The 27,014-nt window shown below is 52.0% G+C and overlaps 2 protein-coding genes and 1 non-coding gene across 4 annotated transcripts in view; all 3 read right to left on the reverse strand.

Annotated features, from left to right (window-relative positions):
• LOC126964308 (cytochrome c oxidase subunit 4 isoform 2, mitochondrial) overlaps positions 1-27,014 on the reverse strand; it is a 393,425-nt gene that overhangs the window by 50,348 nt on the left and 316,063 nt on the right. The window lies entirely within an intron of this gene.
• On the reverse strand, positions 9,433-9,536 carry LOC126929890 (U6 spliceosomal RNA). Its single transcript, XR_007717327.1, has one exon. It is a non-coding gene; the product is annotated as a U6 spliceosomal RNA (small nuclear RNA).
• Positions 21,086-27,014, reverse strand: part of HM13 (histocompatibility minor 13) — a 182,831-nt gene continuing 176,902 nt past the window's right edge. The window contains exons 12-14 of one of the 2 annotated variants that reach the window (XM_050807168.1): positions 24,336-24,421; positions 22,401-22,547; positions 21,086-21,505 (exon numbers count right to left, since the gene is read on the reverse strand). In XM_050807168.1, coding sequence (XP_050663125.1) covers positions 21,409-21,505; positions 22,401-22,547; positions 24,336-24,421 — 330 coding nt within the window. In that variant the 3' untranslated portion in view covers positions 21,086-21,408. The remainder of the gene's footprint in view (positions 21,506-22,400; positions 22,548-24,335; positions 24,422-27,014) is intronic. The other variant, XM_050807169.1, reaches the window with a different exon arrangement.

The raw sequence follows: 27,014 nt of genomic DNA on the forward strand, positions 1-27,014 counted from the left end.
TGAGGCAGGAGAATCACTTGAGCCTGGGAGGTTGAGGCTGCAGTGAGCAGAGACGCTGCCACTGCACTTCAGCCTAAGTGACAAAGCTGTCTCAAAAAAATAAAATAAAGGCTTGTCTTCAAAAAGAAAAAAATTAATAAAAGTTTAAATTCTGATAATATAGAAAATGTTGCTGAGCATGTGGGAAAATAACGCTCATCCAGTGCTGGTGGGTGTGTAAACTGGTATGACTACTTGGGAACTCAATTTGGCAATATCCACCAAAAGTGAATATTTGAAAACACCCTATGAGCCAGTGATTCACTCCCACGGACATACCCTGGGAGTCCTGCACACGAGAAAGCAGATGTGGGCAAGAATGTGACAGCCATTTCTCCAAGAACAACAAATTGAAAACTAGGCCAGTTGCAAGCGGCTCATGCCTGTAACTGCAGCATTTTGGGAGGCCGAGATAAGAGGATCAGTTAAGGCCAGGAGTTCAAGACCAGCCAGGTCAACATAGCGATCGATACCCCATGTCTATTTTAATAATAATAATAATAATAAAAAATTGAAAACTACTTACTTGTCCAATGACAAGAAAACAGGGAAATGAAATGGCGATGGAATCGTACCCAGTATTGAACAGGAATGAGCTACATCTGTGTGTATTCTGCTAGGTACCTGCATAACAAAATGTTGCTTAGGGAAAATGCAGAATTTTTTTTAGAAGTATAAATTTTAAAAAACACACAATGGTAATATATTTACATGTAGTAAAAGTATCAAAAAACATAACCTGGAAGAAAACATACCCAAGTCATTATGTTAATATTAATTGGGGAATTGCATGGTGGGTGGGGTGGCAAATAGTCTTAGAGAAAAGGGAAGACGGCTCTGGTTAAAAGAAGGCTAGTAGCTTGGTTTGCTGGCTCATACCTGTAATCCCAGCACTTTGGGAGGCCAAGGCGGGAGGATTGCTTGAGCCCAGGAGCTCCAGGCCAGCCTGGGCAAAATAGTGAGACCTGCCTCTCCAAAACAAAACTTAGCCGCTCCTGGTGATGGGCACCTCTAGTCCCAGCTACTGTGGAGGCTGCAGTGAGCAGATCCCTTTTTTTTTTTTTTTTTTTTTTTTTTTTTTTTGAGACGGAGTCTCACGCTGTTGCCCAGGCTGGAGTGCAGTGGCGTGATCTCGGCTCACTGCAAGCTCCACCTCCTGGGCTCACGCCATTCTCCTGCCTCAGCCTCCTGAGTAGCTAGGACTACAGGCGCCCGCCACCGCGCCCAGCTAATTTTTTTTTGTATTTTTAGTAGAGACGGGTTTCACTGTGGTCTCGATCTCCTGACCTTGTGATCCGCCCGCCTCGGCCTCCCAAAGTGCTGGGATTACAGGCTTGAGCCACCGCGCCCGGCCGAGCAGATCCCTTGAGCCCTGGAGTTCAAGGCTTCAGTGAGCTGTGACCACGCCACCGCACCACTCGCCTGTAATCCCGGCATTTTGGGAGGCCGAGGTGGGCAGATCATGAGGTCAGGAGATGGAAACCATCCTGGACAACATGGTGAAACCCCGTCTCTACTAAAAATACAAAAATTAGCTGGGTGTGGTGGCATGCGCCTGTAGTCCCAGCTACTGGGGAGGACTACAGGGCAGGAGAATCCTCTGAACCTGGGAGACGGAGGTTGCAGTGAGCCGAGATTGCACCATTGCACTCCAGCCTGGGGACAGAGCGAGACTCTGTCTCAAAACAAAACAAAACAAAACAAAAAACACAAAAAAACAGGAGCACTCTCTGTAAAGATTTGTTCTTTGGAGAAAGAGAAATAGGCACAAATACAGCTGACAGTTGTCAGTCTTGAGTGGTGGGAATGTGATACTAGGAACATAAATCGCTATATTTCTCGGTAATTTTTATATTTCACAAAATCAAGAGTTAAGCAGGCAATGAGGAAAAGGGGTGTTCCAGGGTGAAGGGCCACCGCAGTTGGGAGTTTTTCTTTTCTTTTTTTTTTTTTTTTTGAGACGGAGTCTCGCTCTGTAGCCCAGGCTGGAGTGCAGTGGCCCGATCTCAGCTCACTGCAAGCTCCGCCTCCCGGGTTCACGCCATTCTCCGGCCTCAGCCTCCCGAGTAGCTGGGACTACAGGCGCCCGCCACCTCGCCCGGCTAGTTTTTTGTATTTCTTAGTAGAGATGGGGTTTCACCGTGTTATCCAGGATGGTCTCGATCTCCTGACCTCGTGATCCACCCGTCTCGGCCTCCCAAAGTGCTGGGATTACAGGCTTGAGCCACCGCGCCCGGCCTGGGAGTTTTTATTTTCACACGTCCTCCTAGCATTTTATTTTATCAGACTTTAGCGTTTTTTGCAGGGTGAGATGACAGTTGTCTCCTGCACTTTGGAGGTTTGGGGTTCAGGATGGAGAGGACGCCTCAGTGAGCCCGAAGTATTCGGTGCGGGGGAAGAGCCGGTGTGGGGCTGCGGCCAGGGGGACACGCGGGCCCTTCTGGGGAGAGGCAGGAGGGGCGGCGGCCGCCCTTGGACCCAGCAGCCCCGGGCGGCGACTTTGGGTACAGCCGCGCGGGGAGAGGCCATTCACCCCGACTTTGTTCGGTGGCGCACCCCCCTGAAAGGCGTTCCTGGGCGCCGTGCCCCGCCCTTTGGGACGCCTGGGGGCTGGACCCGCCGCGCCTGGCAGCCGCTCGCGGCAGATGGGCCGCCCTGGCTTCCCGCACTCGGCCCGTGGGAACTGGGCCCGGCGGGCGGGGGCCAGGGCGCCGGGAACCGCCCCAGGGGAGCCGCGCGCAGATGGGGCGGGAGCCGAGGAGGCGGCAGATGGGTGCGAGGCCGGCCTGCGGCCGCGCGACAAAGCCGAAGGGCAGATGTTCTCGGCCAGATGTTCCAGGAGCGGGGGGAGCCTGGGAAAAACCAGCTTGCCTTCCCTCCGCCCTTCCCCAGCGGCAGCTCTGGGCGGGCGGGTGGAAAGTGCGGCTGGCTTGGCCGCCCCCCGGGGCCACTAGGAAGGTGGGAGCTGAGGTCAGGGTCTAAGGACTTCTCAGGTGAAGCTTGTACCTCTAGCCTCCTCCACCACACCAGCTGTCCCACCTTCTTGCTGGAGAGTACTAAAAATGACATCTCAGGAATCTGGTCTGAACGCCCCTCCCCCATGTGACCGCCTTCCCCCCACCCCTCTTCTTCTGCACTCCGCTGTCTGCCACAACACCATCAGCATAGTGGCAGCAGTGCTCGCTGATATTTATAAAGCTCTTACCGGGCTTTAAAGCATTATCTTATTTAATTCTTACACCCACTCTGTGCTGAAGGTCGCCTCTATTCTGATTCAAGCAGCCGAGACAGAATGAAAACGTTAAAATAATAATAATAATAAAAATAAAAATCCCCCGGGCGCGGTGGCTCATGCCTGTAGTCCCAGCACTTTGGAAGGCCGAGGCGGGCGGATCACGAGCTCAGCAGTTCGACACCAGCCTGGCCAACATGGTAAAACCCCGTCACTAGTAAAAATACAAAAAAATAGCTGGGCGTAGGCCGGCGCAGTGACTCACGCCTGTAATCCCAGCACTTTGGGAGGCCAAGGCGGGCAGATCACGAGGTCAGGAGATCGACACCATCCTGGCTAACACGGTAAAACCCCGCCTCTACTAAAAATACAAAAAATTAGCCGGGCGTTTTGGTGGTGGGCGCCTGTAGTCCGAGCTACTCGGGAGGCTGAGGCAGGAGAATGGCGTGAACCCGGGAGGCGGAGGTTGCAGTGAGCCGAGATCGTGCCACTGCACTCCAGCCTGGGCGACCGAGCGAGACTCCGTCTCACAACAGCAACAACAACATAGCTGGGCGTGGTGGCGGGCACCTGTAATCCCAGCTACTCAGGAGGCTGAGGCAGAAGAATCCTTTGAACCCGGAGGCTGAGGTTGCAGTGAGCCTAGATCTCGCCATTGCACTCCAGCCTGGGCGACAGGGCGAGACTCCATCTCAAAAAGAAAAATCCCTTTCAGGTGACGGACTGTGAACAGGGAGCTCTTGAGTGATAAGGAACTTGTCCACGGTGGCAGCGAGTACCAGGCAGAACTGGGGTTGCAGTCCAGGATTCTGGAAGCTGTGGAGCATCTCTTGCTTGCCAGGCTGTGGGCTAGCGCTGGCATATTACAGTAAGCAGAATATTGTTGCACTAATCTGACTGGTATGAACCCAAAAACAGCTGAAACAGGTCTCTATCAATTTAGAAAGTTTATTTTGGCCCAGCACAGTGGCACATCTGTAATAGTAGCACGTTACGAGGCCAAGGTGGATGGATTGCTTGGGCCCAGGAATTCGAGACCAGCCTGGGCAACACAGCAAGACCCTATCTCTACATTAAAAAAAACAAACAAACGCCTAGGCTCAGTGGCTCAGGCCTGTAATCCCAGCACTTTGGGAGACCGAGGCGGGCAGATCACCTGGCATCAGGAGTCTGACACCAGCCTGGCCAACATGGTGAAACCCCATCTGTACTACAAATACAAACATTAGCTGGGCATGGTGGTTCGCGCCTGTCATCCCACCAACTCGGGAATCTGGGGCAGGAGAATCATTTGAACCTGGGAAGCGGAGGTTGCAGTAAGCCAAGATTGCACGACTGCACTCCAGCCTGGGCGACACATCAAGACTCCGTCTCAAGGGAAAAAAAAAGAAAGAAAGAAAGAAAGAAAAAAGAACTTTTATTTTGCCAAGGTTAAGGACATGCCCATGACGCAGCCTCAGGAGTGTGCCCAAGGTTGTAGAAGGGAATGTCTGGGTTACAATAAGTGGTTGTGGCGACCAAGGTTTTATCATGCAGATGAAACCTCCAGGTGGCAGGTTTAAGTGAGAATAGATTGTAAATGTTTCTTATCAGACTTAAGGTCTGTGTTGATGTTAATGCTAGTCAGCTTTTCCTGAATTCCAAAAGGAAGGAGGGTGTCATGAGACAAGTTCGACGCTCCCCCAACACCTGCTTCCATCATGGCCTGAACTCATTTTTCAGCTTCATTTTGGAATGCTCTTGGCAGAGAGGAGGGGTCCATTCAGATGGCTGGGGACCCTTAGAATTTTATTTTTGGTTTTACTCTTGTATATAGTGAACAGAATCGACAGAAGTCTGTCTTGTGCGGTTTTTATTCTGGGGGACACAACACAGTAAGTGCAATATCTATGATCTCATCTGGTGATAAAAACTTAGGCGCTGGGAGCGGTGGCTCACACATGTAATCCCAGCACTTTAGGAGGCCGAGGCGGGCGGATCCCCTGAGGTCAGGAGATCAAGACCAGCCTGGCCAACATGGTGAAACCCTGTCTCTACTAAAATACAAAAATTAGCCGGGCGTGGTGGCAGGCGCCTGTAATCCCAGCTACTCAAGGGCTGAGGCAGGAGAATCGCTTGAACCTAGGAGGCAGAGGTGGAAGTGAGCCGAGATCATACCACTGCACTCCAGCCTGGGCATCAGAGCCAGACTCCGTCGCAAAAAAAAAAAAAAAAAAAAAAAAAAATTAGCTACCTCTCCCATCCAGAAATGGGAGTCGAGGCTTCTGACTTCCCGGGCTCAATTTATCCTCCCGCCTCAGCCTCTTGAGGAACTGGGACTACAGACGTGCACTATCACACTTGGCTAATTTTTTTTTTTTTTTTTTTTGAGATGATGTCTTGCTCTGTGCTCAGGCTGGAGTACAGTAACACAATCTCAGCTCACTGCAACCTCCGCCTCCTGGGTTCAACCGATTCTCTTGCTTCAGCCTCCCAAGTAGCTGGGATTAAAGGCGTGCCCCACAACGTCCAGCTAATTTTGTATTTTTTTTTTTTTTTTTTTTTTTTTTGAGACGGAGTCTGGCTCTGTCACCCAGGCTGGAGTGCAGTGGCGCGATCTCGGCTCACTGCAAGCTCCGCCTCCCGGGTTTACGCCATTCTCCTGTCTCAGCCTCCCGAGTAGCTGGGACTACAGGCGCCCGCCACCTCGCCCGGCTAGTTTTTTGTATTTTTTAGTAGAGACGGGGTTTCACCGTGTTAGCCAGGATGGTCTCGATCTCCTGACCTCGTGATCCGCCCGTCTCGGCCTCCCAAAGTGCTGGGATTACAGGCTTGAGCCACCGCGCCCGGCCAATTTTGTATTTTTAGTAGAGACGGGGTTTCACCATTTTAGCCAGGCTAGTCTCAAACTCCTGACCTCAAGTGATCCACCCACCTCAGCCTCGAAAAGTGCTAGGATTATAGGTGTGAACCACTGTGCCTGGCCAATTTTTGTATTTTTTTGTAGAGATGGGGTTTCACTATGTTGCCCAGGCTGGTCTTGGACTACTGGCCTCCTTCCTTGGCCTCCCAAAGCATTGGGATTACAGGTGTGAGCCACCACACCTAGCCTGGAGTTTTCCCTTCTCCTGTGACCACCTATTACTGTTCATGTCTCATCACCACCAGTGCTTTTTGTTCTTTTTAACTGACCCTGTATGGACCACTTGTGTCTGAAGCTGGGCATGGTGGCATGCTCCTGTAGTTCCAGCTACTTTGGAGGCTGAGGCCAAGGATCACTTGAGCCTAGGAGTTCTAGGCCAGCCTAGACCCAGTGTCTTTAAAAAAAAAAAAAAAAAAAAGATTATATATGTATTTGCTTGTATCTCACTAGGTAACTGATGACTGTGGCTGCCTCCAATGGGGAAGAAGGGAGACATCTGTCCTTTCTGAATGTTGTAACAGGAACATATATTACCTATTCAAAAATGAAATGAAATTAAAATATAAAGGGGAGAGGTGTGGATTCAGAAAAGATTAAGAAAAAGCTCTGGGCTGGGCGCGGTGGCTCAAGCCTGTAATCCCAGCACTTTGGGAGGCCAAGACGGGCGGATCACGAGGTCAGGAGATGGAGACCATCCTGGCTAACACGGTGAAACCCCGTCTCTACTAAAAATACAAAAAAAAATTAGCCAGGTGTGGTGGCGGGCGCCTGTAGTCCCAGCTACTCGGGAGGCTGAGGCAGGAGAATGGTGTGAACCCGGGAGACGGAGCTTGCAGTGAGCTGAGATCCGGCCACCGCACTCCCGCCTGGGTGGCAGAGCAAGACTCCATCTCAAAAAAAAAAAAAAAAAAAAATATATATATATATATATAAAAAGAAAAAGCTCTATAGCCCTGGGGTTTTTACCCACTCTGAGATTGTGTGGTTTGGAGACATCTGTGAACAAGTGGGTTAAACTCACCTGGACCCATGATTGATTAGGTCTAATAGTTGCTCAGTCATAGCCACCTGGAAGTGGGATGGGAGTGCAGTGGGGGAGGGGTGTGGGAAGTGGGGACCTTGGAGGTAGTGAATGCCTTATCATTGTGCTGGGTGCTCAGAAACAGGAGCATTTCTTTTCTTTTCTTTTCTTTTTTTTTGAGACAGAGCCTCACTCTGTTGCCTAGGCTGGAGTGCAGTGGTGCGATCTTGGCTCACTGCAAGCTCCACCTCCCAGGTTCATGCCATTCTCCTGCCTCAGCTTCCTGAGTAGCTCGGACTACAGATGCCCGCCACCATGCCTGGATAATTTTTTGTATTTTTAGTAGAGATGGGGTTTCTCCATTTTGGTCAGTCTGGTCTCGAACTCCTGACCTCAGGTGATCTACCCACCTTGGCCTCCCAAAGTGCTGGGATTACAGGCATGAACCACTGCGCCTGGCCCCCTTTTTTCTTTTCTTTTTTTTTTTTTGGAGATGGAGTCTCATTCTGTCGCCCAGGCTGGAGTGCAGGGGCTGGATCTCAGCTCACTACAAGCTCCGCCTCCCAGGTTTACACCATTCTCCTGCCTCAGCCTCCCGAGTAGCTGGGACTACAGGCGCCCGCCACCTCGCCCGGCTAGTTTTTTGTATTTTTTAGTAGAGACAGGGTTTCACCGTGTTAGCCAGGATGGTCTCGATCTCCTGACCTCATGATCCACCCATCTCGGCCTCCCAAAGTGCTGGGATTACAGGTTTAAGCCACCGCGCCCGGCCCCCCTTTTTTTCTTTAACAGCTTTATTGAGAGATGATTCACATACCATAAAATTCACCCATTTAAATTGTACAACTTGGATGGGTGTGGTGGCTCACACCTGTAATCCCAGCACTTTGGGAGGCCAAGGTGGGCAGATCACTTACAGCTAAGAGTTTGAGACCAGCCTGACTTACTTGGCAAAACCCTGTCGCTACTAAAAATACAAAAATTAGCCAGGAGTGGTGGTATATGCCTATAATCCCAGCTACTCAGGAGGCTGAGGCAGGAGAATCACTTGAACCTGGGAGGCAGAGGTTGCAGTGAGCCGAGATTGCACCACTGCACTCCAGCCTGGGAGACAGAGCGAGACCCTGTCTCAAAAAAAAAAAAAAAAAAGTGATAATACTGATTTTCTGTTCCTTGCTATAATTATCCTTACCTCCCAGAGGCCTGCTGTGATTGCTCCCAGCCACCCCAGTCTGTCACTTCTCACAAGGTGGAATAGTGTATCTATTGGGAGAGTCATTTATTTCACCAATATTTGAGTTCCTGGTGGGTACAAATCAAATAGAAATTATAATTCCAGCTAGGCATGCTGGTTTACACCTGTAAACCTCAGCCTCCTGGGTTCAAGCGATTCTCCTGCCTCAGCCTCCTGAGTAACTGGGATTACAGGTACCTACCATCACACCTAGCTAATTTTTGTATTTTCAGTAGAGATGGAGTTACATCATGTTGCCCAGGCTGGTCTCGAACTCCCGACCTCAAGAGATCCGCCCGCCTTGGCCTCCCAAAGTGCTGGGTTAGTAAAGGCATGAGCCTCCCAGGGTGCTGGGATTACAGGCGTGAGCCACTCTGCCTGGCCTTTCCCTCTTTATTCTGGCAATCCAGTTCCCCAGCGTGTCCTTACTACCATTCCCATTATAATCCTCCCAATCACCCTGTTTGCGGATGAGGAAACAGGGTGCTGAGGATGGATTAGGAGTCCGAGGACATGGGTGCCCTCTCTGACTTACTCTTGCGACCAGGGCGCAAATGGGGCTGGGGGCTGGGAGGAGGCGAGCTGGTCTTCCCCTCCATCCGCCTCTCTCCCTTCCCTGGGAAAATCCAACAGGTGGTGGGGCCGCGGCGCTGTGGGCCATTGTGCGGGCCCTGGGAGGGTCGGAGGGCCCAGTGTGTGTCTGGGAGAAGATGGATGCCTTCATTACCATGTGAATCCTGGGAAACCGCTGCCTAGGCTGGGTGGTGGGTGGGCGTGGGCCGCGGGTCGGGGGGCTTGGTGTTCTCAGGCCCAGACCACACAGCGGCTGGGAAGGGGGGGGCGGTCTGGTGGAATCCCGAGAGACCCATTAAAAAACAACAACGACAACACCCAAAAACCAGAACAGATCATGGACTTCTCCTCTTCTTTAATGTCTTATTTTAGGACATTTCTATCCTGTGGGGCTTAAGAGAGACACAGACTGGGAAAAAAAATTTATTTTATTTTTTATTGAAAGCGTCACGAATTTGTGTGTCATTCTTGCTCTGGGGCAATGCCAATCTCTGTCTAGTTCCAATTTTAGTATATGTGCTGCCAAAGAGAGCACCGAAACCAATTTTATTAAGGAAGTAAAAACTCTCGTGGTTTTTCTTTTTCTTTTGGCTTTCCCTGTTGCAACTTCCCCAGATCGTGCTGCCCGTTTGGGCCTGAACAGAAAAATCTGAGCCTTTGACAGCATGCGCACAATCAGCAGCTCTGTGGAGGCATTCCCAGGAGCACTTTCCCCCAGTGGCTTCACTCTGGATGATTAGCAAAAAGCTGCTGAGCAAATTGGAAGAAGCAGGTTTTAGGCTTGAAAACAAAGCTGTCGTCAATTTGGCCAGAGCAGAGAAGACCGGCTGGTGTTTTGGAAGGGGGCAGGTAGCAGAGAGAAGAATAATCAGAATAATAACAAGGACCACTGACTAATTTATCCCCATTTTACAGATGAGGAAACAGCCTTTGAATCAGTTGGCCAAATCACACAGGGAGAGAATGGCACAGAATTCCAAACCCTGTTTCTCTAATTGCAGAGTCTGTGCTCTTTCTGGGGTTTCTCCATGAGGCCAGAAGAGAGGAAGCCACAGAGAGGCCGCTGCAGAAACAGACTGTGCGGGGTCTCATGCCTGTAATCCCAGCACTCTGGGAGGCCGAGGAAGGAGGATTGCTTGAGGTTAGGAGTTTGAGATCAGCCTGGGCAATATAATGAGACCCTGTCTCTACAAAAATATTAAAAAATTGGCCGGGCGCGGTGGCTCAAGCCTGTAATCCCAGCACTTTGGGAGGCCGAGACGGGCGGATCACGAGGTCAGGAGATCGAGACCATCCTGGCTAACACGGTGAAACCCCGTCTCTACTAAAAAATACAAAAAACTAGCCGGGCGAGGTGGTGGGCGCCTATAGTCCCAGCTACTCGGGAGGCTGAGGCAGGAGAATGGCGTGAACCCGGGGGGCGGAGCTTGCAGTGAGCTGAGATCCGGCCACTGCACTCCAGCCTGGGTGACAGAGCGAGACTCCGTCTCAAAAAAAAAAACAAAAAACAAAAAACAAAAAACAAAAAATTAGCCGGGTGAGGTGGCGGGCGCCTGTAGTCCCAGCTACTCGGGAGGCTGAGGCAGGAGAATGGCGTGAACCCGGGAGGCGGAGCTTGCAGTGAGCTGAGATCCGGCCACTGCACTCCAGCCTGGGTGACAGCGCGCGAGACTCCGTCTCAAAAAAAAAAAAAAAAAAAAAAAAAAAATTAGCCTGGCCGGACGCAGTGGCTCACACCTGTAAGCCCAGCACTTTGGGAGGCCGAGGCGGGTGGATCACGAGGTCAGGAGATCGAGACCTTCCTGGCTAACACGGTGAAACCCCATCTGTATGAAAAATACAAAAAATTAGCTGGGCGTCCTGACGGGCGCCTGTAGTCCTAGCTACTTGGGAGGCTGAGGCAGGAGAATGGCCTGAACCTGGAAGGCAGAGCTTGCAGTGAGCCGAGATCTTGCCACTGCACTCCAGCCTGGGCGACAGAGCGAGACTCGGTCTCAAAAAAAAAAAAAAAAAAAAAAAAGAATTAAAAAATATTGCCAGGCGCGGTGGCTCAAGGCTGTAATCCCAGCACTTTGGGAGGCCGAGACGGGCGGATCACGAGGTCAGGAGATCGAGACCATCCTGGCGAACACGGTGAAACCCCGTCTCTACTAAAAAATACAAAAAACTAGCCGGGCGAGTGGCGGGCGCCTGTAGTCCCAGCTACTCGGGAGGCTGAGGCAGGAGAATGGCGTAAACCCGGGAGGCGGAGCTTGCAGTGAGCTGAGATCCGGCCACTGCACTCCAGCCTGGGCTACAGAGCGAGACTCCGTCTCAAAAAAAAAAAAAAAAATATTAGCCGGGTCAGTGGCACACATGTAGTTCTAACTACTTGGGAGGCTGAGGTGGGAGGATTGCTTGAGACCAGGAGCTTGAGAGCTTGAGGCTGCAATGAACTGTGACTGCAGTGAACTGTGACTGCACCACTGTGGGATGATCCAGGCAAAGGGAAGCATGAACCAAAAAAACAAGACCTGAAACACACACACACACACACACAGAAAGCAGGGCTGGGTGCGGTGGCTCATGCCTGTAATCCTAGCACTTTGGGAGGTCAAGGCGGGCGGGTCACCTGAGGTTGGGAGTTTGAGAGCAGCCTGTCCAACATGGAGAAACCCTGTCTCTACTAAAAATACAAAATTAGCCAGGTGTGGTGGTGCATGCCTGTAATCCCAGCTACTCGGGAGGCTGAGGCAGGAGAATCGCTTGAACCCGGGATGCAGAGGTTTCGGTGAGCCGAGATCCCGCCATTCCACTCCAGCCTGGGAAACAAGAGCGAAACTCTGTCTCAAAAAGAAAAGAAAAAAAAAAAAAGAAAGCAGATGGAACAGCGCACATTCACAAAACTCGCACAGGCAATGCCTTTGCAAAAGCCCTTTTATCAACCCAAACACTTCCACATGATCTCTGTCTCTCTTACACACACCCACACACCAATGCAGGCACTTGCTCACAAATGTTTTCAGAAACACATACTCCTAAACATACTCAGACACAAACATACAATCATGCATTCAGAAACACAACCATATAGAAACCCATCTGCAGCACTGGTCCACATAAGATTTCAACTTCACCCTTACCCACAACTTGTAGAAACCCAAACATTAGCATAGATTCTTTTTTTTTTTTTTTTTTTTTTCCGTTTGAGAGTCTCATTTTGTCACCCAGGCTAGAATGCAGTGGTATGATCTTGGTTCACTGCAACCTCTGCCTCCCAGGTTCAAGTGCTTCTCCTGTCTCAGCCTCCTAAGTAGATGGGACTATAGGTGCGTGCCACCACACCAGAGTAATTTTTGTATTTTTAGTGCAGACAGGTTTCACCATGTTGACCAGGCTGGTCTTGAACTCCTGACTACAGGTGATCCGCCCGCCTTGGCCTCCCAAATTGCTGGGATAACTGGCATGAGCCACCATACCCAGTCCATTAGAATAGATTCTCACAAGAGCAGGCACTCTCAGTCAAACACCTACCCCCCACCCCAGCATGCACACATAATTGCACAGAGAACCTGTCAAGCAGAAAGGACCCCGGTCAGGCAGAAGGAGGCTCAGCTTCTCCCCCAAACTCCACACCTAAGAATCCTGCTTTCCAGACTCAGTGCCCTGGGTTTTCCCTCACCTTCTCTCCATCTGAGTGTTACCAGTGCCTCCACCTCCCCTCCCCCACTTCAGAGCCCAGCTGGGCCCTGGGGTAGCCTGAGAGGGGGTGGGTGCCCAGCTTCTGGCAGCAAAGGAAAGCACCTGTCTGAGGTGGACCGGCCCATGGGGGTCTTGAAGCAGCACCTTCTCTGGGTACCCCTAACTCTGGGCTGATCCCAGGGGGCACAGAGCTGGGACTGATGGCTTTGGGAAGGCAGTAGGGAGGGCCCACTGAAGACTCCACCAGCCATCCTCTGCAGGGGTCTGCCTTCACATGAAGATAGCCTTGTTTATCACACCTGTCTGCCTTAAAATGACAAAGGTTGGATGCTGTCTGGGTGTGAGATGGGATGACGACTGGAATGGGAAGACGGTTGTTAACTATGGAAAAAATATCTCATTTAGATCTGATTTGGGTTAAAAAAATGATAAGCACAGAAAAAAATATGAAAGTAATCTATGGGTGGCCGAATGTGCTGTTTTATTTTCAATGTTTTTTACATCTATTCTAATTTTCTTTTCTTCTTTTTCTGAGACAGGGTCTCTGTCACCCAGGCTGGAGTGCAGTGGTGCGATCATGGCTCACCTGCGGTTCAGGTGATCCTCCCATCTCAGACTCCTGAGTAGCTGGGACCTCAGGTGTTAGCCACCAGACCAGCTAATTTTCGTATTTTTTTGTAGAGATAGTTTCACCATGTTGTCCATGCCAGTCTGTAACTTCTGGGTTCAAGCGATCCACCTGCCATGGCCTACCAAAGTGCTGGGATTACAGGCTTAAACCGTGGTGCCCAGTCTTTTTGAGACCGAATCTTGCTGTGTTGCGCAGGCTGAAGTGCGGTGGCACTATCATGGCTCACAGCAGCCTTGACCTCCCAAGATTTCTCCTTGGCTCAAACAATCCTCCTGCCTCTGCCTCATGAGTAGCTGAGACTACAGATGTGTGTCATCATTTCTGGCTAATATTTTAATTTTAATTCTGTAAAGATGGAGTCTTGCTATGTTGCTGAGGATGGTTTCAAACACCCGGCCTCAAGCAATCCACACGCCTCGGCATCCCAAAATGCTGGGATTACAGATGTGAGCTACCATGTCCAGCCTAATTTTTTTTTTTGAGACACAGTCTCCCTCTGTTGCCCAGGCTAGAGTGCAGTGGTACAATCTCGGCTCACTGCAACCTCTGCCGCCCAGGTTCAAGCAATCTCCTGCCTCAGCCTCCTGAGTAGCTGGGATTATAGCTGGCCACCACCGCACCTGGCTAATTTTTGTTATTTTTTTTAGTAGAGATGGGGTTTCACCATGTTGGCCAGGCTGATCTCAAACTCCTGACCTCATGATCCACCCGCCTCGGCCTCCCAAAGTACTGGGATTACAGGTGTAAGCCACTGTCCCCAGCCTTTTTTTGTTTTTTTTTTTCTTTTTTTGAGAAGGAGTCTTGCTCTGTTGCCCAGGCTGAAGTGCAATGGCACAATCTCGGCTCACTGCAACCTCCACCTCCCGGGTTCAAGCGATTCTCCTGCCTCAGGCTCCTGAGTAGCTGGGATTACAACCTGCCACCATTCCTGGCTAATTTTTGTATTTTTAGTAGAGACGGGGTTTCACCATGTTGGTCAGGCTGGTCTCAAACTCCTGACCTCAGGTGATCCACCTGTCTTGGCCTCCCAAAGTGCTGGGATACAGGCATGAGCTACTGCGCCTGGCCAAGAAAATTTTTTTTAGAGATTGGGAGGAGTCTTGCTATGTTGCTCAGGCTGGTCTTGAACTCCTGGCTTCAAGCATTCCACATGCTTCTGCATCCCAAAGTGCTGGGATTACAGGTGTGAGCCGTGTCCAGACTAATTAAAAAACTTTTTTTTTTTGAGATGGAGTTTCACTCTTGGTGCCCAGGCTGGAGTGCAACGGCACAATCTCAGCTCAGTGCAACCTCCACCTCCTGGGTTCAAACAATTCTTCTGCCTGAGCCTCCCGAGTAGCTGGTTCTACGGGCGTGTACCACCACACTCAGTTAATTTTTTTTTTTTTAATTTTTAGTAGAAACAGGATTTTACCATGTTAGCCATGTTGATCTCAAACTCCTGACCTCAAATGATCTGTCCACCTTGGCCTCCCAAAGTGTTGGGATTACAGGTGTGAGCTACTGCACCTGGCCGTATTTCTTTTTAATACAGACGGGGTTTCACTATGTTGGTCAGGCTGGTCTCGAACTCCTGACCTCATGATCTGCCTGCTGCGGCCTCCCAAAGTGCTGGGATTACAGGGGTGAGCCACCGTGCCTGGGCCAAAGGCTTAACAATACAAAATGAGGCCGGGTGCGGTGGCTCACGCCTGTAATCCTAGCACTTTGGGAGGCTGAGATGGGTGGATCACGAGGTCAGGAGATCAAGACCATCCTGGTTAACACGGTGAAACCCATCTCTACTAAAACTACAAAAAAAAATTAGCCAGGCCTGGTGGCGGGCGCCTGTAGTCCCAGCTACTTGGGAGGGTGAGGCAGGAGAATGGCATGAACCCGGGAGGCGGAGCTTGCAGTGAGCTGAGATCGCGCCACTAGGTGACAGAGCGAGACTGCTCAAAAAAAAAAAAAAAAAAAAAAGAGCAGGGTGTGGTAGCACGCACCTGTAGTCCTAACTACTCAGGAGGCTGAAGTGGGAGGATGGCTTGAGTCCAGGAGTTTAAGGTTACAGTGAGCTATGACTGCTCCACTGCACTCCAGCCTGGACTACAGTGACAACCTGTCTCAAAAACCAACCAACAAGCAAAATACGCATGCATCCACACACAGCTTAGTTTACATATATAGCAAAAATCTTCCAAGCCACTTAACTCCTTTGTATATTCCTTGCCTTCAAATTTACTCAAATAGTATTTCCCTTTTTTTTTCTCACATCTTGGAGACTCTTCCATAAATATCTATTGAGGACACACTATGTGTGATTTCCATGTATTATTTATTTTACTTAATCCTCACAGCCATGAAGTAGACGAGGAAAGTGAAGCTCAGAGATGGGAAGTCACTTGCCTGAAGTCGCAGGTTGGTAAACATTAGACTCAAGGTAATTTGATAATTTGTGTCCATTTATGAAGTGCCTGCCATAGCCAGGCCCTGAGGATTGTCCCAAACCTTTATATTCACTCATACAACAAATACTGAGTGCCTTCATGTTTCAGGCAATGGGCCAAGTGTTGGGGCTACAGTGGGGAGGAAAATAAAGGCTTAGCCCATGGTTGAGGGAGGTTCAATTGTTCACCCCATTTTTCAGGTAAGAAAACCAAGGAAGGGAAGGGAAAGAAATTGTCCTGAGGTCACACGAAAATAGCTGAGGCTAGGCGCGGTGGCTCACGCCTCTAATCCCAGCACTTTGGGAGGCCAAGGTGAGAAGATTGCTGGAGCGCCAGTTCGAGACCAGCCTGAGCAAGCGTGAGAACCGCCGTCTCAACCAGTAAAACAAACAAACAAACAAAACAGCCAGGCGTGGCGGGACACATCTGTAGTCCCACCTGAGGCGTGAGGATCGCTTGAGCCCAGGAGGTCGAGGTTGCAGTGGGACGTCATCACGCCACTGCACTTCAGCCCGGGCGACAGAGCGCGACCCTGCTGCACAAATAAAAAAGGAAAAAGGGAAAAGAGCGGAGACAAGCAGCCCCGCTTTACGGGTAGGGAAACTGAGGTATAGAGCAGTAAAACGACCTATCCAAGGAAACTCAGCTAGTAAAGGCAGGGACACGGATCGCAGGCTCTCGGAACTCACCAGTCCCCGCCGGGCGGCGCTTGGCCCCTCCTTTTCCCCGGCGGGCGTGGCCAGGCCAGGCCCGTCCCCTCCCCTGAGCGCGTTCCTGGCAGCCCGGCCGGCCGTTTCCTGCCTGCGTCGCTGGGCGGGCGGGCAGCCCATCTGGCGGCCCCCGCGGGGCGGCGCGGGGAGGCGGCCCAGACTTGCTGGAGCCAGGCGCCTGCCCGGAGGCCCCCCTGCCCGCCTGGAGAACCCAGGTGTGGCCGCGGCGGGGGTGGGGGCTGGTGCTTTCCTTCCCGCTCGCTCGGCTCTTCCTGACGCACGAGGGCAGGATGCAGCCTCCTCCCGTCCTCTCCTCGGCCTCCGCCTCCCGCGCCCTGGCCCGGAATCCTGGAGGGAATCCAAACGCGGGGCGGGGAGGCCGGGGCAGGCCCCTGAGGCCCCGCCCCTGATAGCCATTTGATACCACCGCAAGTCTTGACCGTGTTTTGGGGTGACCCAGCTTCCCTGCTTGTGCAACAGCTGAACTCTGACCTCCTGGATGGCCGACTTTTACCTTGCTCTTCAGGGACCCCAGACATGATCGTAGGAACCGGAGTCACTACTGCTGTAAGCCATAGCGCTTGACATTATCCATTTATTCAGCGGTTTCAAGTCGCGGCAAGCGGCGTTTGACCACTTCTGTTCCCTGCCCAGTGCTTAACTGGTACCTGGTGCCGGCCTGATGGAGGTTCTGAAGGCTTTCCCTCAGAAAGCTGGACCCGCCTTGGGAAGCAGGTCCTTCCCCCTTCACAGTCGAGCACAGGGCAGCGTGGGCTAGACCACTCCATTCACACTGCAGGAGCCAGCCCTGCTGTCAGACAGACTCCGAGGTTGCCGAGCCTTCTCCAACGCTGACCCCCCAAAAAGGGAACCAGGGATCCAGTATCCTGATCATGTCAAACAGCACCACGGTGAATACGAATCTTGGAAGCCAGACACTCTGGGTTCACATGCCCCCAGGCCCTTACTTACGGTCTCTGCCTCAGTTTCCCCATCGTAAGAATGATGTAGGTACCTCAAAGGGTGGTTACAGCGATTAAGTAAATCTAAGATGCATTTGAAACTTGAACACGGGTTTGAACTGTGCGGGTGCACTTATACATGGACTTTTTTTCTACCTCTGCCACCCCTGAGACAGCAAGACCAACCCCCTCCTCTTCCTCAACACAAAGACTAGGATTAAGATCTTTATGTATGATGATCCACTTTCATTGAATAATTTTTTTTTTTTTTTGAGACGGAGTCTCGCTCTGTCCCCCAGGTTGGAGTGCAGTGGTGCAATCTCGGCTCACTGCAACCTCCACCTCCTGGGTTCAAGTGATTCTCCTGCCGCAGCCTCCCAAGTAGCTGGGACTAGTCGCCTGCCACCACACCCGGCTAATTTTTGTATTTTTAGTAGAGACGGGGGTTTCACCATATTGGCCAGGCTGGTCTTGAACTCCTGACGTTGTGATCCGCCTGCCTTAGTCTCCCAAAGTGCTGGAATTACAGGTGTGAGCCACAGTGTCCAGCCCACTTAATGAATAATATATTTTTAAAATTTATTTTTGCATTCCCTCTACTACTAAATATGTTTCTCTTTCTTATGTTTTTTTTTTTTTAGACAGAGTCTTGCTGTGTTGCCCAGGCTGGAGTGCAGTGGTGCCATCTCGGCTTACTGCAAGCTCTGCCTCCCGGGTTCACGCCATTCTCCTGGCTCAGCCTCCCGAGTAGCTGGGGACTACAGGCGCCCACAACCACGCCCGGCTAATTTTTTGTATTTTTAGTAGAGACAGGGTTTCACTGTGTTAGCCAGGATAGTCTCGATCTCCTGACCTCGTGATCCGCCCATTTCGGCCTCCCAAAGTGGTGGGATTACAGGCGTAAACCACCGCGCCCGGCTTTTTTTTCTTTTCTTTTTTTTTTTTTTTGAGACGGAGTCTCACTCTGTCACCCAGGCTGGAGTGCAGTGGCGCGATCTCGGCTCACTGCAAGCTCCGCCTCCCGGGTTCACGCCATTCTCCCGCCTCAGCCTCCGAGTAGCTGGGACTACAGGCGCCCGCCACTGCGCCCGGCTAGTTTTTTGTATTTTTAGTAGAGACAGGGTTTCACCATGTTAGCCAGGATGGTCTCGATCTCCTGACCTCGTGATCCACCCGCCTCAGCCTCCCAAAGTGCTGGGATTACAGGCTTGAGCCACCGCGCCCGGCCGGCTTTTTTTTCTTAATAACATTTTCTCTAGCTTACTCTATGATACAAATACACTGTAGTACATATAACATACAAAATGTTTTGACTGTTTTATGTTATCAGGTAAGGCTTCTGGTCAACAGGTGGCTATTATTTGTTTTGGGGGACTCAAAAGTTATACAGATTTTCGACCATGCGGGTTGGTGCCCCTAATCCCTGTGTTGTTCAAGGGTCAGTTGCACTACCATAATGCTAGTGACATGTGAAACACAAAGCGCACACTGGGGTCTCAGCAGGGCTGGTTTTCCCCTTGGAGCCGTCATGGGATACTGAGGCACAGAAACAGAACTGGATGAAGCAGGGTAGAACTTGGGTTCTAGAGCAGTTTCCTAAGGATCCACCCCAAACCAGGTGAGACTGGCATCAAGCCCACTCGGGGCCCTGCGCAACCACCCACACCCCCTCCTCAGCATGCAGGCCTAATCCTTGCCCTGCCTGGTGCCATTTTTCCATGGGACTCTGGCGGTGGTGGTTCACATCTGGAGTCTAGACTCGCAGGCTCTGCGGGCCGGGCCTACCGCCCGGGCTGGGCCACCACTGCCCGCTGTTTGCTCAGCTGAAGCTGGTTAATTGGAATTAGAGTGGCCTCTGCGGTGCCGGCTGGCCGGGCGGGCCCTGGTCCGCTGCTCCGGAGGTCTGCGGAACATCTGGCTGGGCCAGGACAGTCATTAGGTGGCAGGCGCTCGGCGCCACTGCCACCTCAGCCTCTGCCGGGGGCTGGTGGTGACTCAATAAGGCTTTTGTGGGCCCTGGGCTGCAGAGCCAACCATGCTGTGTGCCTGGGCCGCCTGCCCCATCTGCCGCCCTCAGAGGGGCTTTGTTCCAGGACCACATGGCCTCAAAAGTCGGCTGGAGTGGGTAGAGATTCCAGAAGCCTCTGAGAGGGAACCCCCTCCCTGAAAGGAAGAAGCCTTTTTTTTTTTTTTTTTTTTTTTTGAGACGGAGTCAGGCTCTGTCGCCCAGGCTGGAGTGCAGTGGCCAGATCTCAGCTCACTGCAAGCTCCGCCTCCCGGGTTTACGCCATTCTCCTGCCTCAGCCTCCCGAGTAGCTGGGACTACAGGCGCCTGCCACCTCGCCCGGCTAGTTTTTTGTATTTTTTAGTAGAGACGGGGTTTCACTGTGTTAGCCAGGATGGTCTCGATCTCCTGACCTCGTGATCCGCCCGTCTCGGCCTCCCAAAGTGCTGGGATTACAGGCTTGAGCCACCGCGCCCGGCCCTGGAAGAAGCCTTTTGAGATTTTCTACCCCTTTTCCTTCCTATAGAATCCTGGAGCCAGTAAAGTTGAGTGGCTGGGCCTCAGGGATGCCCAGCACACCAGCCACAGTGACTTGGTCACAGGGGTCTGGGGAGGATCTGCGGTCCTTAGGAACTTGGAATTCAGTTTGGCTTGGCTAAGGTCAAATTGATGTCCATAGGCAAGCTGCCTCAATTCCCTCATCTGCACAGTGGAGCTAATAATAGCACCTACAGCCCAAGACTCAGAAAGAAGTGAAATCCTCTATCAAGGTACTTAGTACATGTTAATACCTAGTGAAGGTACTACAATCACACTCCTGAGTCTCTGGTCATGATTGTCCTTTGGTCACTTCCAAACTGGAAGCCACTATTATTTTCAGCCTTTGAACCTGAAGCTTTGGGCAAAGAAGAGCCCTGGGTCTGTCAGTCCAGTGGCCACCCTCTTCTGTTTCCCCACTCAGTGACCTCATACCAGGTGGGTGGATGAGGGTTGTGGCCACTGTTTGCCTGGTTTGGGGTGGTGTGGGGTCGGTCTCCTGCTGGCCAGGGCTGCTGTCTTCAGCAAACTTTAGGGAAACCCGGGCCCTAAGATTTCAGCTCTTAGGCCCCAGAAAGCCTCTGACAATCACTAGGCTCAATCCTTCCTCACTCCAGCCTCTCTAGAGGTCCTGGCCCTTGTGCTGTGACTGGCCCCACAGCAATTTTGGGAAGAAACCCAGGAATGGGCAGAATGGGAGAGAGAAAGTCTTGATCTTCAGGGTAACCTAGACTCCAAGCCCTCACCAGCCGAAGCCATATGGCCACAGGGACCAGGGAGGTTGGCAGGTTCTACAGTTACTGCTTCCCTTGTGAGTCAGGTCAGCCCTGGGTACTCCGCACCGCTCTCACCACGGTGAGTGGGGGACTCTCATCTGCCAGCACCCTTGCTGCCCCCAAGTGTTTCTAGGAAGGTGGTGAGAAAAGTGACAGCTGGTGAGAGAGAAGGCTCGTGGGCCCCCTCTACTGGCTAAAAGGTGTTTTTGGGGTGCAGGGCTGGCCAGGCACTGGGGTGGGCACCCTCAAGGGGCTTGCAGAAAAGATTCTGGGTGGGCAGGTAAGACCTAGAAAACCGAGGGCAAGACACTGGGTGCTTACGCAGAGAACCCTTCCGGGAGCACAGTGGCCCGCCCTGGCCATGGGATGAGTTTTTAATGTGAGGCAAAATCAGTCCACAATACAAAATCTAAAAATCACACCCACTTTTCCCACTTGGCTCTGGGGGAGGGGGAAGCTGGGGGTTTCTTTTGCCTGCAGGGTGTGGGGAGGAGCAGAGGAGGGCCAGGAGAGGGAGAGGGAAACAGAGGCCACAGAGGCCTGGCTGGAGGTATCCTGCTGCCCCCTGCCCTGTCCTGGAGCTGCCCTCAGCCTCCTGTGCCCTCTGCCCGTGCATGCCTGTGTGGGCCCAGCCCCCATCTGTCTGGTCTGGTCCTGAAAGGCTCCGGCACCAGCCGCATCATTTCTCTTTCTTCTCCAGCCCCTTCGATGCTGATGCCTCTGTTCCTTTGGATTCTGTCACTGCCGCTGGATCCTTAGGATTTGACTCCTCATAACTGACCAAAAAACAAAACAATAATAATTCATTTAGAGGAGAGGGTGAGCAGAACCTTGGTTGTCCCCTTCCCCCACCCCCATCCTAGGAAAGCGCCTGGTCACATGCGGAGCGTCAGCCCTGTGTCCACTGCCCAGCACCTAACAGCACCTGGCCCCAGCCCTACCGCATGCCCTCCTCAGACAGGCTGCTCTGCTTTCTCTGAGCCCGGGGGTGCCAGGAGGCAGCGAGGGCAGCACCCAATGGAAGAGAGGTTGGGCCTGGGCTTGTGTGGGCTGACATCAAGCTTCCTGAACCTTCTGCTATAGCGTGGAAAAAGGGGCGGCCATGACAAGGCTACAAGAGATGGAGATAGGCTGCCTCCCAGGGCACACAGCATCAATCAAACAGCTCAGCGCCAGAGGTGAGGGCACTGCTGTACTGGCAAGTGGCAAGGTGCTGCTCTGAAGACAGACACCCTGGCTTAGCTCCTTCTATGGGCTCCACTTTTCAAGCAACTGAGTTCATGCCAAGGACAATACACATATTTCCTCACCAGATCAACCCCGTGAGGCAGGAATGTGCCCACTTACAGATGAAGAAAGTAAGTGACTTGCCTAAGGTTATACATATTCCTTGAATGGTAACAGTATCTACTACTGCATGACAAGGGCCATTTCCATCCACTATGATGTGGGCCCCGCATTACTGTTGAGGGCAGGAAGCTTAGGGGTTGTCCTCCTTCCCAGCCCCATGGCTGGGTGCAGCCACTGCCCAGTGGTTGTAGAGGAGCTGCCTCTTGCGGCCTACTCCTGGTAATGTTCCCTGCCCTGTACCCTGGAGCTGCAGTGTCTGCCCTACCTTGGGCCCTGGGGCAGTAGGGGGAAGCGGGCAGGTGGGCACCCGCTGGGCATTACATGGCGCTGGGATTCTGCGGGCGCCGGCGGCGAGGGCCAGCTAGCTTCTGTTGCATGGAGTCGGCCAGGCTGGCTGGGGAGCCCGAGACTGTGGGGAAGTGGGTGAGCCTCGGGGTATGAGGCAGGATTTCCGCCGAGGACTCGTAGCTGTGTGAGAGACAGAGAAGAGACAGAAAAAAGAGATGGATAGGGAAAGACTAAGGGAAGACAGACTTCCTTTCCAAGGAGCAGAGAGCAGAACCGTCTTGTTTTTACCTATTTCTGCACTTCCAGATTTTATGGAAAGAATATTTGGAAAATGAAAAAAGATGTACCTAGACAAAGGCACATCAGGCCGCTGTGCAAAAGAACAAGCATGCTCTAGAAGTGTATGTGCTGCTGTGGAAACACCTCTAAGAAATACCGTGGAAAGGCAAGGTGCAGAATGCTCGAAGAATGCTACCGTCTGTGCAAGAAGATGTATACACACGTCCGGGTTTCAGTGCACAGGTGTCTGAATGTCTGTGTAACACTGCTGGCCTCTGTGGGGTAGCTGGAGCCTGAGGGTGCTCTCTCTGTTACAGCTCTGGAATTTTTACTATGTGAATGTGATACCAATATAAACATAAGTAAATCAATAAAAAAGGGGGGGAATAAAAGGGAAAAGTAAAACAAAAGGTGGAGAATTAGGGGAGAGAAATGGGGAGGAAGGAGGGAGAGAGAGACAGAGAGAGAGATCACTTGCTTTTTACCCCAATCAAAGAACATCCAGGGTAGGAGTGGAGGACAAAAAGTGGGGGCAGGGTACCTGTATGGCAGAACATTTAGCACCAAGCAGGTAAAGGCCATGGGCACTCTCTGCCTTGTGTATTCAGAGCTTTGCCTGATGAGGGCACAATAGCATTGGGAGGTTACCCCAAGGGGAAGGGCAGGGAAACCTGGGCTGGATGGGAGGCAGAGGGAGGGTGAGAGGTGGGTGCTAAGCTCAGGGATCGGGTGCCATGCCCACTCCCAAAGCTCCCCGAGACCTGTCCCCAAGTTCACCCCTAGCTCCCACTTGCCTAAGACCACAGAGCTTTGCTGGGTGAGGCAATGTGGGCAGGCAGGCTGGGGGCTGGGGATTCTAGGCAGGACAGGGAGGGCAGAGGCAGGTCCGGGGGAAGGGTGAGTCACAGGCTCCCCTGCGGGGAGCCAGGTGCACAGGAGGCCCTGGCAGGCACTCTAGGGACAGCTTGGAGGCCAGGCAGGTGGAACTGGGTGGAAGGCACCCGAGTAGGCAGCTTTAATCGCAACTGGCAGCTATTTCTAGGTCCCTGGCAGGCAGGGTCGGCAGTGCTGTGGGCAGACACCTGTTGGAGTCACGCAGGCCTTGGGGTATGGGTGGGGCTGTGTGCAGGATGTGGCAGGTGTGGATGTGGCCCTGGGAAAGGGGTATCTATGTGAGATACAAACAGATGGAGAGAAAGCAGTGAGCTGTGGGTTACGGCCACAGAGGTGAATGAACAGGGACTGACACCTGCCTTCTACTCAGGGCACTTTCTACCACACTAGGGCATCCCACACGCCCCCTGTTCTATTACTCACATGTGAAAACTGAGCCCATGAGAGGGGAAGACATGTCTGAAATCACCTGGGGGCAGAGTCACCAGGGCTTCTGACAGTAGGCAGAGAAAAATCCACAACAGCTATTCTTAAGATCTGGCTAGCATTTGGATGGGGGGATGCCTAGAGAGCCCTGATGCCTTGTGCTCCCCTGGCTCCTGGCTCAGGGGAAGGTTCCCACTGGTACCCACAGGCCAGGTACCCATGTACTACTGGTGGAAAGGGCGAGGGGTGGGGCTGGTGGCAGGAACAATGTTCCCCCGGAGAGGTGTACAGACACCACCAGCAGGTTCCACTGACTGCCAGCAGGTGCACTGGTGCCCATGAGGACATCTGCCCCCCACTCTGCCTTACCTGAACATCTCTGTCACTTCTCCCTTGGCCAGCGCCACCAGGACAGGAAAACCGATGCAGGCAGGGACCAGGTATAGGAGGGCAGGCTATGAGAGGACACAGGCTGGTGAGGCCATGCTGGGCACCGCACTGCTTCAGGGCCATACCCAGCACCCCAAACCCCTCCTGGGCTGAACTGAAGGACAGTGACTGGTCCAGGACCACAGCAAATTAGTGGCTGGACCTGAACCCAGGGCTAACTCCCAGACAAGGGCTGCTCCTCCTGAGAGGGAATGCAAGAAAACTAAGAAACTCAAGCAGGCAGGGCTTCAAGGGTTCCCAAGGGTTTGGCTGGCAGCATCTGAATCACCTGGGTCACTAGGTTTAAAATGCAACTTCCTGGTTTGGTCCTACTCCCAGAGACTCTGCTTCCTGAGGTCTGGGGCTCACACCTGCATTTTAGCAAATGCTCCAGATGCTATTATAGTGATGATGATGTCACGGCTGCGCTAATGAGTACTTGTTGCAGCCTGTATTAAGATGACCTAGCTGGCCACTGGCTCCCCCAGGATTCACATCCAAGCAATTTGGCATGTCTGTGCCGAGACTCCTGATAAAGCTGGGTTTGGAGAAAAAGATAGTTATACTAAGACCCCAATCATGAACATCTACTGTACAGGCACTGAGCTTAGCCTTCCCAGGAATAGTCAGCTCACTGGCACATCCCATGATGGTTATCCTTTTGCAGAGGAGGAAGATCAATGCTTCACAAGGAGAGGGCTCAGAGACCCAAATCTTTTTTTTTTTTTTTTTTTGAGATGGAGTCTTGCTCTGTCACCCAGGCTGGAGTGCAGTGGCGCGATCTCGGCTCACTGCAAGCTCTGCCTCCCGGGTTCATGCCATTCTCCTGCCTCAGCCTCCCAAGTAGCTGGGACTACAGGCGCCCACCACCACGCCCGGCTAATTTTTTATAGTTTTAGTAGAGACGGGGTTTCACTGTGTTAGCCAGGATGGTCTCGATCTCCTGACCTCATGATCTGCCTGCCTCGGCCTCCCAAAGTGCTGGGATTACAGGTGTGAGCCACCGTGCCCGGCCAAGTTTCTTTTTTTGTTTTTTGAGACACAGTCTTGCTCTATCTCCCAGACTGGAGTGCGATGGTGTGATCTTGGCGCACTGCAACCTCTGCCTCCCAAGTATCTGGGATTACAGGTGTGCACCACCATGCCCAGCTAATATTTGTATTTTTCAGTAGAGATAGGGTTTCACCATGTTGGCCAGGCTGGTGCACTGCGTTCCTTCACATGGAGTCAAGTCCCTTGCTACATGCTCTGTAAGTCCCTCTAATTTCCCTCACAGCATTCTCACTTTGTCTCCCAGACTGAAATGCAGTGATATGAACATGGCTCACTCACTGTAGCCTTGACCTCCTGGGCTCAAGTGATCCTTTCACCTCAGTCCCACAAGTTGCTGGGCCTACAGGTGTGAGCCTCCATGCCTGGCTAATCTTTAGGGCCTGGTAAATACTCAATGAATGGCTCCTTCATGGCGCTTCTTCATGGGTGCTCATGAAGTGAAGAGATTGTCCTGAAGAGGGTGAGGAGACTTCATTCCCTTTTTTTTTTTCTGAGACAGTTTCACTCTTGTTGCCCAGGCTGGAGTGCAATGGTGTGATCTCAGCTCACTGTAACCTCCGCCTCCCAGTTCAAGAGATTCTCCTGCCTCACTCAGCCTTCTGAGTAGCTGGGATTACAGGCATGCACCACCAAGCCAATTTTTTTTTTTTTTTTTTTGAGATGGAGTCTCACTCTGCTGCCAGGCTGGAGTACAGTGGTGCAATCTCGGCTCACTGCAACCTCCACCTTCTGAGTTCAAGTGATTCTCTGCCTCAGCCTCCCCAGTAGCTGGGACTACAGGTGCCCACCACAACGCCCAGCTAATTTTTTAAAATTTTTAGTAGAGACAGGGTTTCACCATGTTGGCCAGGATAGTCTTGATCTCCTGACCTCGTGATCCACCCACCTCGGTCTCCCAAAGTGCTAGGATTACAGGTGTGAGCCACCGTGCCCGGCTAATTTTGTGTTTTTAGTAGAGATGGGGTTTCCCCATGCTGGTCAGGCTGGTCTTGAACTCCTGACCTCAGGTGATCCACCCACCTTGGCCTCCCAAAGTGCTGGGATTACAGGTGTGAGCCACCACACCTGGCTGGAGACTTCATTCTTAATGTAAAGCCAGCCCTTGGCCAGAGAACAAATAAATCTTTCCCACATGCCCTTGATCCTAATATTCAGATTTATTTCTTGCCATCTGCCATAGGTGGGCTGTGATCAATACTGTATTACGTATATTAAATTATTGAATCTAACAATCCCTAAGTAGGCTGGGAGTGGTGGCTCACGCTTGTAATCCCAGCACTTTGGGAGGCTGAGGTGGGTAGATCAGCTGCAGTCAGGAGTTTGAAACCAGCCTGGCCAACATGGGGAAACCCTGTTTCTACTAAAAATACAAAATCAGTTGGGCGTGATGGTGCATGCCTGTAACCCCAGCTACTTGGGAGGCTGAGGCAGGAGAATTGCTTGAGCCCAGGAGGCAGAGGTTCCAATGAGCTGAAATCACACCACTGCACAAAGGCAGAAGTGTCCCTTACCTAGAGCACTGGGACTACCTGTGTGTTGGAGAGTAGGGGACCCCATGGAACACAG

This window comes from Macaca thibetana, chromosome 10 (assembly GCF_024542745.1).
Source record: "Macaca thibetana thibetana isolate TM-01 chromosome 10, ASM2454274v1, whole genome shotgun sequence".
In the NCBI taxonomy this organism is placed as follows: domain Eukaryota; kingdom Metazoa; phylum Chordata; class Mammalia; order Primates; family Cercopithecidae; genus Macaca; species Macaca thibetana.